The sequence below is a fragment of the Kryptolebias marmoratus genome, linkage group LG8 (assembly GCF_001649575.2).
Source record: "Kryptolebias marmoratus isolate JLee-2015 linkage group LG8, ASM164957v2, whole genome shotgun sequence".
In the NCBI taxonomy this organism is placed as follows: domain Eukaryota; kingdom Metazoa; phylum Chordata; class Actinopteri; order Cyprinodontiformes; family Rivulidae; genus Kryptolebias; species Kryptolebias marmoratus.
In genome coordinates this window covers 17,289,180-17,305,434 of record NC_051437.1, presented here as the reverse complement: position 1 = coordinate 17,305,434, position 16,255 = coordinate 17,289,180, and the positions used below count along the sequence as shown (strand labels likewise).

The window sequence follows — 16,255 nt, the reverse complement described above, 5'->3', positions numbered from 1 at the left end:
AAAAAAAAAAAAAAAAAATGGGGTTTGACATTAATGACTCACTCCTGACACTCGTCCAACACAAAGGCTCTGGGGTGGTCTTCTCCAGACATGGTGACTACGGTGTTGCGGTTGTAGGCCACAGAGCGGCTCTGGTCCACAGTGTGGCGAGTGATGGTGGACGTTGTGTAACTGGTCCAGTAGAGGGTATCCCAGCCTCGATGGTACGCCAGGCCCTCCACGGATCCAACGTCTGAGAAACGGAGAGGGAAGAAGATGACATTTTAACAAACAGTCTACGAAAATACACAAGTAAACAATTTATAATTTCAGGAATGAAAGCAGAAATCTTAAATCGAATCTTTCAACAAAATTTTCATTTCTGTGATCGCCACTCCCACCCACATTTATCTCTTAATTTGGGAGCTGCAGCAACATGTCTTTTGAGGTTTTTTTTTGTGTCTACCTGCATCAACGTATGAACTGTGATACAATGAGAAAGAATGTGAAAACGTTAAAACTGAAAATGATACCGCTCCGCTCTGAGAGCTGCTCTTTCTGGAAAGGCTTTAAAAATGTCTATCAACCTGTCATTTTTTTGGCTTCCTGCCTGGACACTGATACATAATTGTAGGCTTTGTATACTTTCATTCATGGTCTCGACTTCTCAGTCTGGGAAGAAAACCACAATTGAAACAACTTGAATACTTTTTTAGGGTTAAAAAGTTGCCCTAAAAAAAAAAATAAAAGAGAGATTGTCTTCTTTTTTAAAAAAATTCTGCCTTTCATCCTCTGAGCAAAAACTAATTTAACATACAGAAATAAAAATAGTTTTATCTGTTAATTTTATATGACAGATAACACAATGAACATCTTAGATCATTACATCTAAAAGGAGGAGCCTTCTCCTTTTAGGTACACTAGCAACCACATTTATGACCACCTGCAGCATACAATAAAAACCTGAACTCACCGCTTTCTCTCTGCTGTAAGCACAGAACTGCAACCTAAGATGAATGCTAGGGTGCTGTCATCAACACTGATGTGAGGCATTTTCGAAACTAAATGCCTCGTCAACCAAGCTACAACTCAAAGACCACAGGACGACAGCCACACAAATAAAATACGTCTGATTTTTTCATGACTTAATAATCAAACTGTACAAAATAGAAAACAGTAACGAAAATCTGAATCTGTTTGATTGTGGGGTGATCATACAATGAACAGGGCTACCTAATGTGTGTTCAGACCAGTATTACGTCATGTTAGACATCATGATCTGCCCTCCCATTGGCTAAGTTTGCTCATCTCCTGGTTACTGAGCAAACAGTGCACGGGACCTGTTAGGAAGACTATAAGCTCACAGACCAAACCATTTTATACAATCTCAGGCGTACTACGGCAGTTCATGTACAGCTGGGAATTATTTCTGGGGTTTTTTTGGTCAATTTTTATTACAAGTAATCTATTTTCTCCCCTTTAAGGATTTAACGTCCCTGTATGAATCCTACAGCAACTGCTCTGCTGGGGGACTCTACAGGCTTCGAGTCTCTGAAGAGCTTTTAAATGGACGAGACGCCTCCTGCCGCGGTGAGCACTTTGCATCAAGTAGCACTGACTGCTTTTAAGGAGAAATATCTGATAGCAACAGCACGGATGGATTTGTCTACTGTTGCCTGGTTTCAAGAATCGATGAAACTTCAGAGGAACTGCTGGACCGACATTTGACTTTTGATCCAAACAGCTTCTCCTTGGATAATAACAAACATTCTAACGGAGCTTAATAAAAGCCAAAGACTCAAAGTAAAGGCCGCCTTTTAAGATCACATGGTCATGTTTTTGATTGCCTTATACGAGGGGGATTTTTTTTTCCTCCAGAGTGTGATAAGAGAACATTTTAAAAAATATTATTGAGACTCTATGAGACACCGGCAGGACTATTACATTACTCAGGAAAAAGAGGATTTTTGGAGCACGTACATAAAATAACTACACCTTTTTGTTAATTTCATGTACAGCTCCAGATAAAAAAACAATCTGCACAGTACATTTTTGGACCTTTTCTTCCTTCGAGAACACAGTAGATGTCAGTGTAGAAGACAAATGACCGGTGTGAAACCAGCTTAACTAATTGCTATCATTATCAAAGTGGTAGCCGTCTCACTGGAGTGTAATTATGCTCATTTATTTCCAGAGATGAATTGGTGCAAACTGATTAGTGACTCAGATCCTGCGTCCTGTTAGGATTTTCATTGAGATTAAAAAGCTTTCACTGTGACGCCATGGAGACTTTGAGACAGCAAATAAACGACAGTGACTCTGACCAGATAAACAAAAAGCATGAGGTTTTAACAAAAGCCTTGGTTCCCATCCTGGATGGGCTGATTCTGGTAACTGGACTGGTGGGGCAAACCCTGGTCATGACTATCCTTACTGGCAGGAGGAGGAAAGAAAGTCAGCCGCCTCATGGCACAGACACGCTGCTGCTGGCTCTGAGCGCTGCAGACCTGTTGCTGTTATTCTGCCTGCCCTTCCACACCTCTGCCATCACCTTGGGCTTCTGGCCTTTCGGCAACTTCCTGTGCAAAGCCATCAGTTTCCTGAGCGTCGCCTGTTCGGCCGCCTCTGTGTTCACCCTGGCGGCGTTGGCAGTGACACGATACCTTACAGTGGTGCACCCCACCTGGACGTACCGGTCAAGGATGCACCGACGAATTAAAGTGACCGTTGCCCTGCTCTGGGTTCCCGCCTCTGCTTTGGCAGCGCCACAGTTCGCTTTCCGCACCATTACTTTTTCCAGCACAGTTTACTGCTTCGCCTTCTTGTCTGACTTCAGCCAGCTGGTCTACAGCATCGCTCTATTTCTCTTCGGCTTTGCTTTACCATTAGGCATCATTGTACTGATGTACACCAAGATCTATTGCTTTCTTCGACATGCACAGCGGATCTGCAACGCCCCCCAGCTGGAACGTTATCAGCGTCAAGTCACTCACACGTCGGCTCTCCTGGTCCTCGTCTTTACTCTGCTCTGGCTGCCCTCCTATATCCTCATGTTCTCCATTATTCGGGGAACTCTAACCGGCTCGCCGGGCTACAACACTTTTGCCCTCCTGGCCAGACTCTTGTCGTCCTCAGTGGCAGTGGTAAACCCTGTGCTGTATGGTTTCATGTCTCATAAGTTTAGACGGGACTTATTAGCACTAGGAAGAGAACGCTGGACATGGTGCAAAAGCTGTTTGATTGGTTGTCTATGTGTAATAAGAAGAGACACAGTACAGCCCTTTGAGCTAGACACAACCTCAGAGAGAGGTCAAAACTGACTTTAACCAGAAACAAACACTGCTGCTTAATACCAACTCAATAATTGACTGAATTAAATGACATAATGTTTCTATATTGTATGTATGTATCTATAATTTATTTTCTCATGATAAAAATATAATGAAACACACCAAGCAATGGCAAATACATTCAAATAAATTGCAAAATGATTTATCATCCCAAAGTTTATGAATGGTTATGGAGATTTTTATAACAATGATTTTAATAAGAAATAAATATTTGTGCATGGAGAATATCACAAAACAGTGATAAAACCTAACTGTCTTTTTGTCCTATGATTTTAGTAGTAGTTGAAAATATGGCCAAAGTGTTTACATCTATTTTAGTTCAGAACCCTGATCTCAATGCAACACCAATAAACACACAAAACTGGCGTATTTCTTGATTTTTTTCCTGGCATCATAGGAATCATTTTGTTTGGGATTGTCAAATAATCAACATGCAAGCGATGACTCAACACTTACTGTCCACCACAATCTTGCGATCCGTGCCGTCATCGTTGATCTGCTGGATGTTGCCAAAGTGAATGTCACTGAAGAAGATGCGGTTGGCTCCCTTCCCTCCGCCCCCGTGGTAATCGAAGCTGAGGGCGATGACGTTCTTCATGTGGTCCGGGTCCTCGAACGGTTTGATCGGTGCGTTGAGGTTCGTCTCGTCGGACAGGTGGATGCTTTTCAGTATGGTCCGCTCTGAGTACAGCAGGTATCCGTCGTAGTCGCGGCAGCTGCGGTTGTCTTCTGCCAGCATGCCATGAGCACAGGCGCAGGTGCGCTCCCCGTTGCCACGGTAAAGACACAGCTGTTCACAGCCACCATTGTTGTCTTTACAGATGTTTGTGCCTGTGGAAAACATGACACGCTCAGTAAATAAGCATTTGAACTGAAGGGAGTTAAACTGGGTTTTGAAAGATTTTAATAATTTTAATGTGACTGCTTGTTGCTTTATGTGTTCCCACCTTGCTGCCTTTCCCTGTTGAAAACCTTGATGTCTTTCAGCTGAACACCAATACCCGTCCTGAGCTGCACAGCATCTGTAGCATTGTCTTTGTTACCTCTCTTGATGGAGCCATTGGCATGAGTCCTGAAAAAAAGGAAAAGACAACAAAACTTTTAATTAACACCAGATTGTAATATGAAACATTTAAAAAATATATTAAAATTAAAAACAACTTGCCTATCACTCCAGTAAATGTGTTCCTCAAATACAGACACAGCAAACATGTCCATGTTGTTGCTGGCCAGCACCAGCTCCCTGTTCTGTCCGGTTTCCAAGTTGATGCGCTCAATCTTATCCGTTCGGGCATCGCACCAATACAGCTGACCCTCCTGCAATGCAAAACGGAAAAAGAATTGCCTCCAAACATCTCCTTTGGAATAAAGACTATGATAGAGCAGCACATTGAAGACTAGCTGTTTGTTGATTCAGGTATAATTAATTATACACTTATAAATCAGATTTAAATAAATAAGGCTCACTGTTGTACAAAAGAACATGAGAAATGTTCTGTCTTAACAAATCAAACGTATTTAGGGTGGTCTGAAGCATACCTTGTAGTCGATGGAGATTCCATTTGGCCAGCTGATGCTCGTGTTGACCAAGACCAACCTCTGGGAGCCGTCCAACCGAGAGCGTTCAATACGGGGATACTGACCCCACTCTGTCCAAAACAAGTACCTGCAGGCAGAGACACACGGGGGGAATTTGAAAGAGTAGTGAAAAAAAAAAACAACTTAGTGATTTAAAGTTTTAGAAGTATTTTAAGGCAGTATTGTGACTCAGAGCCAGAGTTAAACTTACCCTTTGACTGGGTGGACAGTTATAGCTCTGGGTTTGTCCAGACCCTGAGAAATGACCACATAGCGGAATGAGCCATTAAGCCTGGCCACTTCAATTACGTCAAAGCCCTGGTCAGTCCAGTAAATATTTCCTGTATAAGAAAAAAAAATACAAGTCAGATGTTGTGCTTTACATGTGGAACACATCATTTTCTAAATAAATTTAAGTCCGATTTAAATTGTGTCATGACTGCACCTGCAATCCAGTCCACAGTTATGCCCTCCACCCTGCCGATCCCATTGGTCACCACATCCTCTCTCCACGTCTGATCTCTCTTCGCCCTGCTGATGGTGCTCAGTCCCATGTCCACCCAGTAGATGGTGTCATTCTCTGTGGAGGAGACGGTGACAGCTTTAAAATGTCACTCAGACAGACATTCATTTACCGACGCCTTGAGGTGGCACTCACCAGCGTGGAAGTCAATGCCGACGGCCAGAGAGGTCCCAGACACTGGCACCAAGGCATCAGATTTGTCTCCCGGGTCAAGTGGTATTCCTCTAATTCCCTCATGAACAGAGTAAAGCAGGAAAGATCCCATACCTGCTCAGGAAAGGTACAATAAGGTTTGGTTGTTTTTTTTTTTGGACAAAACATTTATATTCCATGTACAATAGTAGCTATGAAAAAGCTGCTTACCCTCACAGGACTGCTTCCCTGTTTTGAGGCTGTATCCAGCTGTGCACATACAGGATCTGGTTGTTAAAGAGGTGGGCAGACACAGCTGTGAGCAGTCACCGTTGTTGTTACTGCACAGATTGATACCCGCTAAAAGAAAAGATCAGAAAAAAGATCAAAAAAGTCCTTTCTTCCCCCTTCTCTTGTAAGGTTAATTAAATCTTAACAGGTTTGTTAAAAAAGTTATTTTCCAAGTGATATTTGTTACCTTTCTGCACATCCTCATCATAGATCCTCATGTGCATCATCGGTGAGGTGTTGTTTCGCAAAACCTTCCAATTTCCGCCATCCTTCTTGTCGCAGGTTCCTATCTGATCAGTTCCTTGGTCGGCCCACCAGAGTTTGTCTCCTACAGTGATTGAAATTCATTCATATCTTTTAAAACTATCTTTTCATTAATGGGCAAGTTGTGGTAAGATCAACTCAGGAAAATAAAAAAAACAGACAAATGGAACAATATGGATACAAACATTAATGCAACAAAATATGTATAGTATACAGAAACCATTGCCTTGTTGAACTTACCCATAATAGCCAGTGCAGTAGCTTTGGTAAGTTTGCCTTTAACCCCTTCCAGGATCTCCAGCTTAGATCCATCAAGCTGACATCGATTAATGGTGCTGTTTCCTGAGCTGATCCAGTACAGCTGGTTCTTTTCATAGTCGATAGACAGCCCTGAATAGAGAAACAAATTATGTCACTATATATCTATACATGCTTCGTTAAAACTCTTAATTGTGTGTATACCATGAAGACTCAAACATAGATTCGAAGTATTTTCTTAGTTATGTCTACTCACCCATTGGGCCTTTTTGATCGGTGAAAAGCAGGGTGAGGTTGGTACCGTCCATGTTAGCCATGCTTATGTTGTCACCGTCAGTCCAATAAAGCTTCCTGAGGAGTAAAATAGGATAGATATTGTGTACAATCTGTCTGACTAAAGTCAGAAGTGACTTTAAAAAGTTTTATTATGTGAATCATATCATAAAAAGCAGGATAAAAATTAGGATGACTCTCAGCTACTACCATACCAAATGGTAACCCAATATCTGTTAAATTGACATTTTTGTATTTGCTGAGATCAATTAGCTGCAGCAGCCATCTTGAATTGGTCTGACTCTAAAAGATAATCAGTTGTAGCTGTACATCCAGTAATTACTGAATAACTGGAGATATTCCTCACCCTAGCAGAGGGTGAGCCACCAAACAGTGGGGCCTGTCTAATCCCTGGAGGACCGCGTTCTTGAAGGATCCATCCAGTCTAGCCACATTGATCTGCTTCTTATTGGCATCATAGCTGGTCCAGAAAAGGTTCCTTGACACCCAGTCTACTGCCAACCCGTGGGCATTAGGAAGGTCTGAAGAATGGCAGAACAACAACAAAACAGGATTTTCAGGGAATACACTAAACTTTAGTACAAAGAGAATTAAACCAAAACTGCGATAACAGGTCTTTGTGAGCTTGTTCTTACCTGCTGACACAACAGTCTCCACTCCTGTGCCGTTAATAAAAGCTCTTTTGATGGTCTGTGTTCGCACATCTGACCAGTAGATACGATGCTCCACTGCATCATAATCCACCACCGTCACATTGTCTATGTCTGGCACAGTGAAGGAGATGATGTAGTTGTAGTAGGGGTTGTCGATGTCAACACCTCGGATCTCAATCTGACGAGCATAAAGTAAGAACTTTCGAGACTCTGGAAAACATAAAAAAAATATACAGTTAAATTATTAACATATATCAGTTACCTGTAACATCTTTTTTTGGAGAGCACAATTAGACAGCGTTTGTATTTGTTTTTGTTTTTTAATGTTAACTCTCTTGCAGCGTATGACTCTCACAGCAGCAGGTTTTTAGTTAAAAAAGAGCACATTGGTAGAAGTAAGACAGCTTCTTGCCTTTGCAGGTGCGTTTGTCAGGCAGCAGTTTCATGAGGTGAGGGCAGGCGCAGGAATAGGTTTGGTTAAAGTTGATCAGACACAGGTGGGAGCAAGGGCCTTTACTATCACTGGTGGCACATGGGTTTGGAGCTAAAGGGAACAAAAACATCTTAAGCATATCTCACAAAAGACAGATGCACAAAAAAAAAATCAGATGAGACAGAGCTCACACAACACCTTACAGGTTAAGGTGAATAAATCACTATCTACTGTACTATTAAGCAAACTCACATCAGATGCAGTTTAAATCACAATAATTGGAGTTCATTTCAAATCTTCCTGAGTTTTAAGGACTCTTTCACCAAAAGCCCCCTAAGGATCATTAAAGCAGAGAGCAACTTTGGTTGCCAGATCTGTCAACACAACTTGTCTTATCACTGTCACAAGAAGTGGTTCAAGCTGTCAGTTAACAGTTCACTGAGATCTCTTTTTATCTTGTCGCTAATTAAACAACCCAGCACCTTTTTGCTGCTCACACACACATGCACGAGTGAACCCAAAGCCTGTGCTCGCAGAATATAAAGGTGACAGTCTGACGTGACAGAACACTGTAAAACTCTTGTGACAAGCCTCTTGTCATCTTGTCAGTCATGCATTCCTTTGAGATCAGTGTGTAACATTTACGTTGCAGGGGGTAAAACGATAAACAGTGAGGTGACTTTTTGATCAACAAGGCAGCAGAGATGTTCAAATTGCTCCTGTGTGAGGAAACAACACGTCTCGCAGATCTAAAAGGTCAGCTGTCTTTGGAGAGTAGGAGGTATGAAAAAACAAACAAACAATGAACTGTGAACACGTCAACATTTTTTTATGAAATCAAAGACCAACAAGGTAAATCTGAGTTACAGACTTTTTTTTTTCCTTTTTTCTGTTTTTCTATTATTGTTAGTATTTGGTGTGAAACGTACCCAGAGGTTGCCTGGATGGATGATAGACCTGCAAGTCAAAGGGCTGTGTGTTGGTGCGCTGGACTACAGTGACGTTGTGCCCAGTCCATTTGTTGGCTTTGGCCAGTGTGTTAGTCCTCCAGTCAGTCCAGTAGACCTCTCCTCCATACATGGTGACAGCAAATGGGTGGGATAAATACTCGTGACCCCGCAGCACCTCGATCAGCCCAGAGCCATCGTACATTGCAGAGTAGATAGCATCCGACCTTAGAAAGCATCAGAACAGAGGTGTATACATTACGTTGACAAAAATCAGATCAGCTTCTTAGCTGTGGTTCATTCACAGACTGGAAAAAAATTGGACTGGAGTGTCAACCTCGCCAGTTACAAATCATGCAAGCTGATAAGTCGTCCAATTCCAATTACCTCCCGAGCAACTGATGTACCACAAGTAAAAATGTATACGGCCAAAAAAAAAAGAGATGACCTGAGTGTGTGGGTGGATGCAGTATAAAAGAAGGCTTGTGGCGAATGCTACCTGGCATCAATCCAGACAATACGTCTTTCCATGTAATCCACAGTGAGTCCGTTGGGCCAGCCTCCACTGCCCGTCTCCCTGTGGATGGTGCGTCTGCCTTCACCGCTCATAGATGCTGCCTCTATCCTGGGCAAACTAGCATCCCAGTCGGTCCAAAACAAAATCCTGCCAACAGAAAGTTCCCGGTGTGAGGGCTTTACCAGATGTGCTCAGTATTTTGACAGGAGTAAGGTTTAATAGAAAGTACAGTATGTGGAATAAATTAATCTTCATGGAAAAAAAAAAAAGCTTTGGAAATTCCAGCAGTTTCGCATTTACTACTGTGACCTTAGAATCCCTTTGTCTGTGCTTCTCACCCATCACGAGGGTCAAGAGCGATTGCCCGGGGATGCTCTACTTCCCCAGCCAAAAGGGTGGTTCTCATGGTCCCGTCCAGTTTGGCCACCTCGATCTGGTCCAGATTACTCTCCACCCAGTAAATGTTTCCTGCTATCCAGTCCACAGCGAGGCCCTCTGGAGTAGCCAGGCCATACTGAATCACCACCTCAAAACTGGTCAGAGCTGATCACACAAACACACACACACAAAAACAACACAGAAAAATCAAGGATTAAAAAATAGGATGATGTTTTGTTCTTTATAACACATTTGGCAAAAACAACTACCTATTGAAACTACAGCACTGTTTAGAATTCCTTACTCTTATGGAACTCATCAGTGAATAGGAAACAGTCCTGATGTGGCTCGGACTTTGACAAGCGCCATTTCCCTAACCTCATTCTTAAGAAAACAAGCAGAATGCATCAACTTTCTCTTTTCTTTATCGTTTTCCAGAAACAACTGGCTCTCATGTGAACCCAGTGAAAAAACAAACATGATGTGATCTCTAAGATCACAAGGCCTTCGGTTAGTAATTAGATGGTAAACGATACAACCTCTTGACACTTTAGTTGAAGGAATGCTGTGTGTCCTTATTAAGAAGTTGGCAGTTCAGTATATGCTTGAAAACACTGTAATGACCTCCATAACGAGCAGCAGGAGCTGATCTATGAGCTGGCCATCACGTCTCCGCTCTCGAAGCCTGTATTTATGGTGGACTCCAAGAGCTGGGGAGTGAAACAGCAGAGTTTTGTTCCTCCTACACAACGTCAGTGTTCTGGCAACGGTCACGCACAGCGAGTGCCGAGACAAATGGGAAGAGACAAAGCCTTCCGTGTGCCCCCGAAGTGCAGTGCTGGGAACACAACCTTGATTGGCAAGGAGACCTGGGGTTTTGGAGCAGGAAAGGCTGACCATGACCTGGGAGATTTTTTCAGGGTCACAGAATGCCACTCTGACTCTTCAGGAACATTCGGCTCCGAGAAATTACAGTCAATTTGCCCAGTGAAAGTTCCTTATTCATAAATGCTCAGGCTTTGCAAGCATATTTTTAATTATAAATGGATGACACGGAATGTTTAAATAAATAATATTTAAACTATACTCCAAGTGCCCATTGATTCTGCCACCCTGTATAGTTTTCAACAGGATCTAACATTCTGACAGCTGCCTTACCTCCATTGTCAGACAGTTTCCCACGATAGATCTTGTCCTCCACAACATCGGTCCAGTAAAGGGTGCTCTGGTTGAGGTGGAAGTCCAAAGCGATGGTGTTCCTTAGGCCTGGAACAAGCACGCTGAACTCTCCCTTGTGAAGGTCGATTCTCCTGATCTCATGTCGATTTGAAAAGATGATGAAAGGTTTGAAGGGATCTGAAAAAACAGAAGTGTTAACGTCTCAGTACCATAGAACCCATCTTGAAAATCCAGTTTCACAAAAAGAATAAATGAGACGGTAGTATGCTTTAAAACAATTATTTTATGTGAGAAAGTTTCTGTTTTTCCTTACCAGTGCTTTTGCAGCTTTCCATATCAGCCTCCAGCTCCCAGCCCTCATAGCAGGAGCACTTGACGCTGGATTTTTCCTGTTCACACTTCTGACTACATTTAAGATGTTTGGCACAAAAGCTCTGGATCTGGCAGGTCTTGTTGTCACGTCCCAGCTCCATGCCCAGGGGACAAGAGCACATGAAGCCCTCCCCGGGAATGATGCTGCAGTTGTGACTGCAACCCCCATTGTCCACAGAGCACAAGTCTGCAAAAGAAACAGAGACAACAGGGTTCAGATTTATCCATGAAAGAAGAACTGCATGTCCTATTTGTGGTTTGGATATCAAACTGGAAAGTGTTGTGCTTTTTGTTTACCACAAAGTTTCTCATCGGATCCATCCGGACAATCGTCTGTGCCATCACACAGCTTCTCAGCAGGCAGACAGATGGAGTCGTTGGTAGCACACATGTGGTGGGACAACTTGCACACTAACGCCTCACAGTTGTCCTCATCTGAATTGTCCTCACAGTCGCTGTCGCCATCACACACCCAGGCCTTGCTGATACAGCGAGCTGACAAAGCCAAAATATATATAAAATCTCAGCTTATGGACTAATCAATAGTTTTTCAGTCAGTGTATGTTCAGAGTTTTTCAAGTTTTATTCAAAAGTAAAGCTTCTGTATGCAGAACTAGTACGTATGATTTGTGATACTATAAACTAGTCTGAAAAACTAATTGTAGCTTTATACAAAGCTCCTGTGTAGTGGCTCTAAGGTGACATATTGCATCCAGTTCTACAACCTTTGACACAAAAAATTTGCTGCATTTGCATATTTTGCTTTGGTCATAAATATGGAGTCATATATGTGATGTTAAGAAATTCCAACTGACAACTACTACTAATAATTTCAAAATCAAGATGGCCGCCACAACTCATCAATCTCTGCAAACACAAAAATGGTCATAACTGGCTAAAATGTGGTGGTGTAGTAGCCACAACATATACTGTGAGTAGCAACAAATTGCAAAAGACACGTCATGTGGCCACCAAAATATTTGCTTGAAAGCTTTGTATGAAAGGCAGTGGGTGATATGCATTCCTTCAAGAAATACTACATCTACAATTTGTTATGTTATTCAACAAGATGCCAGAAACAGGGGAGAACAAAAATAGTTACTCAGGCCAGTCTATAATTAACGATTTACATAAAGTTGTTAATAAGTACCTGAAATCTTGTGCTAGTCAAAAACAGTCTACAGGGCAGCTTAAAGGACATAGCAACTGACTGTTAAAAGTTTTTTTTTTTAAATATGAGACACTTAAAATGTTTCCTCAAGATGGTTTTTATACAGGTTTAGGGCTTGGTCGTGTCAGTATTAACCAAGTTAAAATGAAAACAAAAAAACTCATTTCAAATCTCTGCAAATTACAGTCCTTCACCAGTTCTTTTGATTGCTTCCAAAATAAAAAACAATTGTCAAGTAGCACTTAGTGGATCAAATTGCACTTGTATAAAAACATCGTACAGTTAAAGATTCATCACAGGGCACATGAATGAATCCTTACCGGAGTCCCTGCAGCTGAACTTGACTGCTGAGTCACACATGTGGGTGACACCCTCACAGTTGTTCTCGTCGCTGAGGTCAATACAGTCGTGGTCACCGTCACAGCGCCAGCGCATGGGAATGCACAGGCCATCCACCCGACACTGAAACTCATCCCCATGGCAGCCACCAGGAGGACGGGTTACTGGGGGAGAGAAAAACAACTCGATTAGGTGTTATAGTTAGCAAACAACGAGGATGGACTGCATGTTTCATCCAATGTCAAAACAGTAAGAAGACATCTACAAGTGAAAAACAATTAAAAGCATTAAAATTAATTTGGTCATTATAGTTATTCGCTTTGTAGCTGATACTGAGCCAAATTCAACATCTCACTGACAAATGTTACAGGCAGATTAGAGGTACCACCAATCCCTTCATGAAAAAAGGGAAACAGGAAATGGGAATTATGACCTTTAAAGATATGAATATACTGTACAGGAAAGAAAGGTGATAGTCTTGCTTTTTTTCCCCTAATAGCTTCCAGGCATCACTCTCTCTCTCTCTCTCACACACACACACACACGCAGACAGAGCAGATCACAGATTGCAGATCAGACCAGCAGGTCATGCTGGGCCCCATTTTTGCATGCTGGGACTTGACAGCAGTGAGCCGCATTTCTGCATGGATCAAACAGTACATACAGCATCAGCACACGTAGCGCACAAGAGCTTGTGTTTTAAAGCACACCAGCTCAAACTCAAAGAAGAATGTCTCAATATGTTTTTTTTTGTTGTTTTTTTTTCTATGTTGCCCTCTCAATCGGTTAAACAGAAAATTGTGCAGCAGCTAAACAACAGCCGCCAGCCATTCAAAAGCGTAAACACGGGAAGTCGTATCGCCACGGCAGCCACAACATCTGCGCCGTTCGCATGCGACCATGAAAGAGTTTAATTGTCATTTAACCACAAAACATTATCACATCCTGAACAGGGCAACGGAGAGGATTTGCAAAGAATGATAAGTGGAGTAAAGCAAGCAGGCAGGAGCACAAAGAACACAGGAAACAGCGAGGATCTCGTTGTTGAGATACGATGACTTCAAAAAGCATTGGGCAAACGGAGAAACACAATGCACGATGTGATTAGAACTTTAATCAGGTGCATGACAACATTTCCCAACAAACACTGTTGGAGAGAAGACAGTGCTGTAATAAAAGCCTATAGGTTTGCCATAAAAGACTCCTACTTACCCCGGTTGGTACAGTTAGCATGAGTCTCGTCGCTGTAGTCTCCACAGTCATTGTCCCCATCGCAGGTCCAGTATTCTGGGATGCAGCGGCCACTGTTGCATTTAAACTGGACACTGGAACAGGAATGGCTGCAGCCAGCTTCATCGCTGTTGTCCCCACAGTCATTGTCTGAACAACACAGGAGGTTTTATTCTCGTTTGTTGAACCGTTTTCATGCTTTATGGAGGCTGAAAGGAAAGAATCCTCACCGTTGTCACAGCGCCAATTGATATTGATGCAGCGGCCATTAGCGCAGGTAAACTGGGTTAGAGGGAAGCAGGTTGGATAGGCTGGGGGAAGGAGACAAGAGAAGAGGCATTAAACGGATTACGTTGAAGAAAATAAATAAACAACGATATCAAAGTGCAGCAAGCACCCACCACAGGAGTCTGGCTCATCGGAGCGATCTCCACAGTCGTCATCCAGGTCACATGTCCAGGAGATGGGGATGCAGCGCCCACTGGCACAGGGGTACTGGTTCGGAGGACATGTACGAGCTGGAAGGGAAAAATGGGACCAAAGAGTTCAGTACTGTAAAAAGCCTTCTTTAATTTTTTTTTGAAGTAATATTAAAGCTTGCAAAGTAAACCAACAAAACAGATGGTTAAAAATAACAATTTTTTTTATCGCCTCAAACCAATTTAATTTATTTAAGGAAAGTTATTATTTGGCTCTTATAAAAGCATCAAATGCAACATTGATGTGTTTCAGCCCACAGATATGTCTTTACTTTTAAAAGTGCTTGCTGTAAGTTGTGTTATTTGTTAACGCCAATAAACTGCATCTTTCATCTTATTCACTAATTCTTAAAACTGGAAAAATCATCTGCATTAGATTTCCTAAACCTTTGAGAATATTAGTTGATTTGTTGCTCAGAGTTGGTTGAAATTAATTCCAAATCCTTTTAATGATCAGAATTCTAGATTTGAAAATCTGATCCTCTAAAACAACAAACTTTTGCACTGCCTAAAACTGAATAATATTTAACATTTGTTAACCAAATTTTAAAATTTACAGATGCTTTACATGCAGAAGTTCGCTGCAACCTTTCACGAAACATATTCAGGTGAAGCAAGAACTGGAAAGCCTTACACAGCATTAAAATCTGCTGCTTAGATAATAATTTCAGTCTATCTTGCACAACATCAAACAGAATAGAACTACTAAATTAACTGCGTTCAGGTCTGTCTTTCCCATACCAGAGCAGGTGGTGTTTGATTCATCCTCATCGTTGCCGCAGTCATTGTCTCCGTCACACAGCCATCGCAGAGGGATGCAGCGGTTGTTCTGGCATTTGAATCTGTCAGCTGGGCAGGTGTGCTGGTCTGAATAAGAAACAAAAATAAAACATACATTTAACTTTAAAAAAATACTACAGTTAGTTTTCATCAACCTGTTTTTGCCTACAAAGTAACCATATGAATCCCATTTTAAGTAAAAAGTGAGAGAGAAAAAATCCTATAATCAATGTGAGTTTTTGCTTCAGGGAATCAGCTAATGAGAACAAAGTTGGCAACGTTGCACTGCATGGAAAGAGACGCATCTTGGAAACTCCTATGCATGCTCTGTCACTTCGAGTCAGCTAAGACCTTTTAAGCGTGATTTTGTTTTTCTGTGTGTTGCCGTGTATCCATGACGATGACGTCGGTACACTCACGGCAGAGTTCAGGGGCCTCGTCGCTGTTGTCCAGACAATCATTGTCCCCATCACATTTCCAGCGGTCCTGGATGCAGCGGTTGTTCTTGCAGGCGAACTCTTTGGGCTGGCACTGTGGCGGGGGAACGTAGGAGGGGTTGGCTGGAGAGGAAACCCAGGGTGGGAGCAGAAACAGATAAGTCGCTGGGATGCAAACTGAGCACTAAAACAAAACAAAGCTCTGCTTTTTTTTTTAAATAAATCTCTAATAAATTACAAACATGTTCTTGAAAGATGTGTAAAACTGTTACCAAATATAATTCATTGTACTCATCTTAAAATGGTGAAAAACTATTGATCCTGCTTAGTGTGTCTTAGGTAGTTATGCTTCACAGAGACAATATAAATAAAGTCAACATTTCCTACAGAATATAACACATGACTACAATATTTTGAAGAAGAAAACTGCATCCTTTCTGTTGTAAAAATGTTAACATAACCTGTAGATTATTCTAAGAAAATCACTAAAAGAGAAGCTAAATATTAAAGTTAACATGTGGATTTGCAAAAGTAAAATATAGTTGTACTGCTAAAGAGTTGGACCTAAAATGTTCTAGTTTTCTTTGTTGAACTGAGAACATTTCCTGTGAGCTGGTGCTTTACTTTCAGAAACTATTTTTTTTTTTTTTGGTTTACACTAGCAATAATAG

The 16,255-nt window shown here is 41.8% G+C and overlaps 2 protein-coding genes across 2 annotated transcripts in view; one reads left to right on the top strand and one right to left on the bottom strand.

Annotated features, from left to right (window-relative positions):
• The window catches only part of lrp1ab (low density lipoprotein receptor-related protein 1Ab), an 85,467-nt gene that overhangs the window by 20,930 nt on the left and 48,282 nt on the right, over positions 1-16,255 (bottom strand). Inside the window, exons 16-42 of the mRNA XM_017415061.3 lie at positions 15,567-15,707; positions 15,109-15,234; positions 14,290-14,406; positions 14,119-14,199; positions 13,871-14,038; positions 12,640-12,822; positions 11,446-11,643; positions 11,090-11,335; positions 10,756-10,953; positions 9,558-9,762; positions 9,202-9,366; positions 8,685-8,929; positions 7,735-7,866; positions 7,305-7,532; positions 7,016-7,190; positions 6,632-6,726; positions 6,358-6,507; positions 6,041-6,181; positions 5,794-5,922; positions 5,566-5,697; positions 5,353-5,487; positions 5,119-5,248; positions 4,869-4,995; positions 4,495-4,646; positions 4,277-4,401; positions 3,786-4,160; positions 43-232 (exon numbers count right to left, since the gene is read on the bottom strand). Coding sequence (XP_017270550.1) covers positions 43-232; positions 3,786-4,160; positions 4,277-4,401; positions 4,495-4,646; positions 4,869-4,995; positions 5,119-5,248; positions 5,353-5,487; positions 5,566-5,697; positions 5,794-5,922; positions 6,041-6,181; positions 6,358-6,507; positions 6,632-6,726; positions 7,016-7,190; positions 7,305-7,532; positions 7,735-7,866; positions 8,685-8,929; positions 9,202-9,366; positions 9,558-9,762; positions 10,756-10,953; positions 11,090-11,335; positions 11,446-11,643; positions 12,640-12,822; positions 13,871-14,038; positions 14,119-14,199; positions 14,290-14,406; positions 15,109-15,234; positions 15,567-15,707 — 4,489 coding nt within the window. The remainder of the gene's footprint in view (positions 1-42; positions 233-3,785; positions 4,161-4,276; positions 4,402-4,494; positions 4,647-4,868; positions 4,996-5,118; positions 5,249-5,352; positions 5,488-5,565; positions 5,698-5,793; positions 5,923-6,040; positions 6,182-6,357; positions 6,508-6,631; positions 6,727-7,015; positions 7,191-7,304; positions 7,533-7,734; positions 7,867-8,684; positions 8,930-9,201; positions 9,367-9,557; positions 9,763-10,755; positions 10,954-11,089; positions 11,336-11,445; positions 11,644-12,639; positions 12,823-13,870; positions 14,039-14,118; positions 14,200-14,289; positions 14,407-15,108; positions 15,235-15,566; positions 15,708-16,255) is intronic.
• On the top strand, positions 2,186-3,430 carry LOC108235222 (galanin receptor type 1-like). The gene has a single exon (XM_017415063.2). It carries the CDS (start codon positions 2,262-2,264, stop codon positions 3,297-3,299), a length of 1,038 nt encoding a protein of 345 aa, XP_017270552.1. The 5' UTR covers positions 2,186-2,261; the 3' UTR covers positions 3,300-3,430.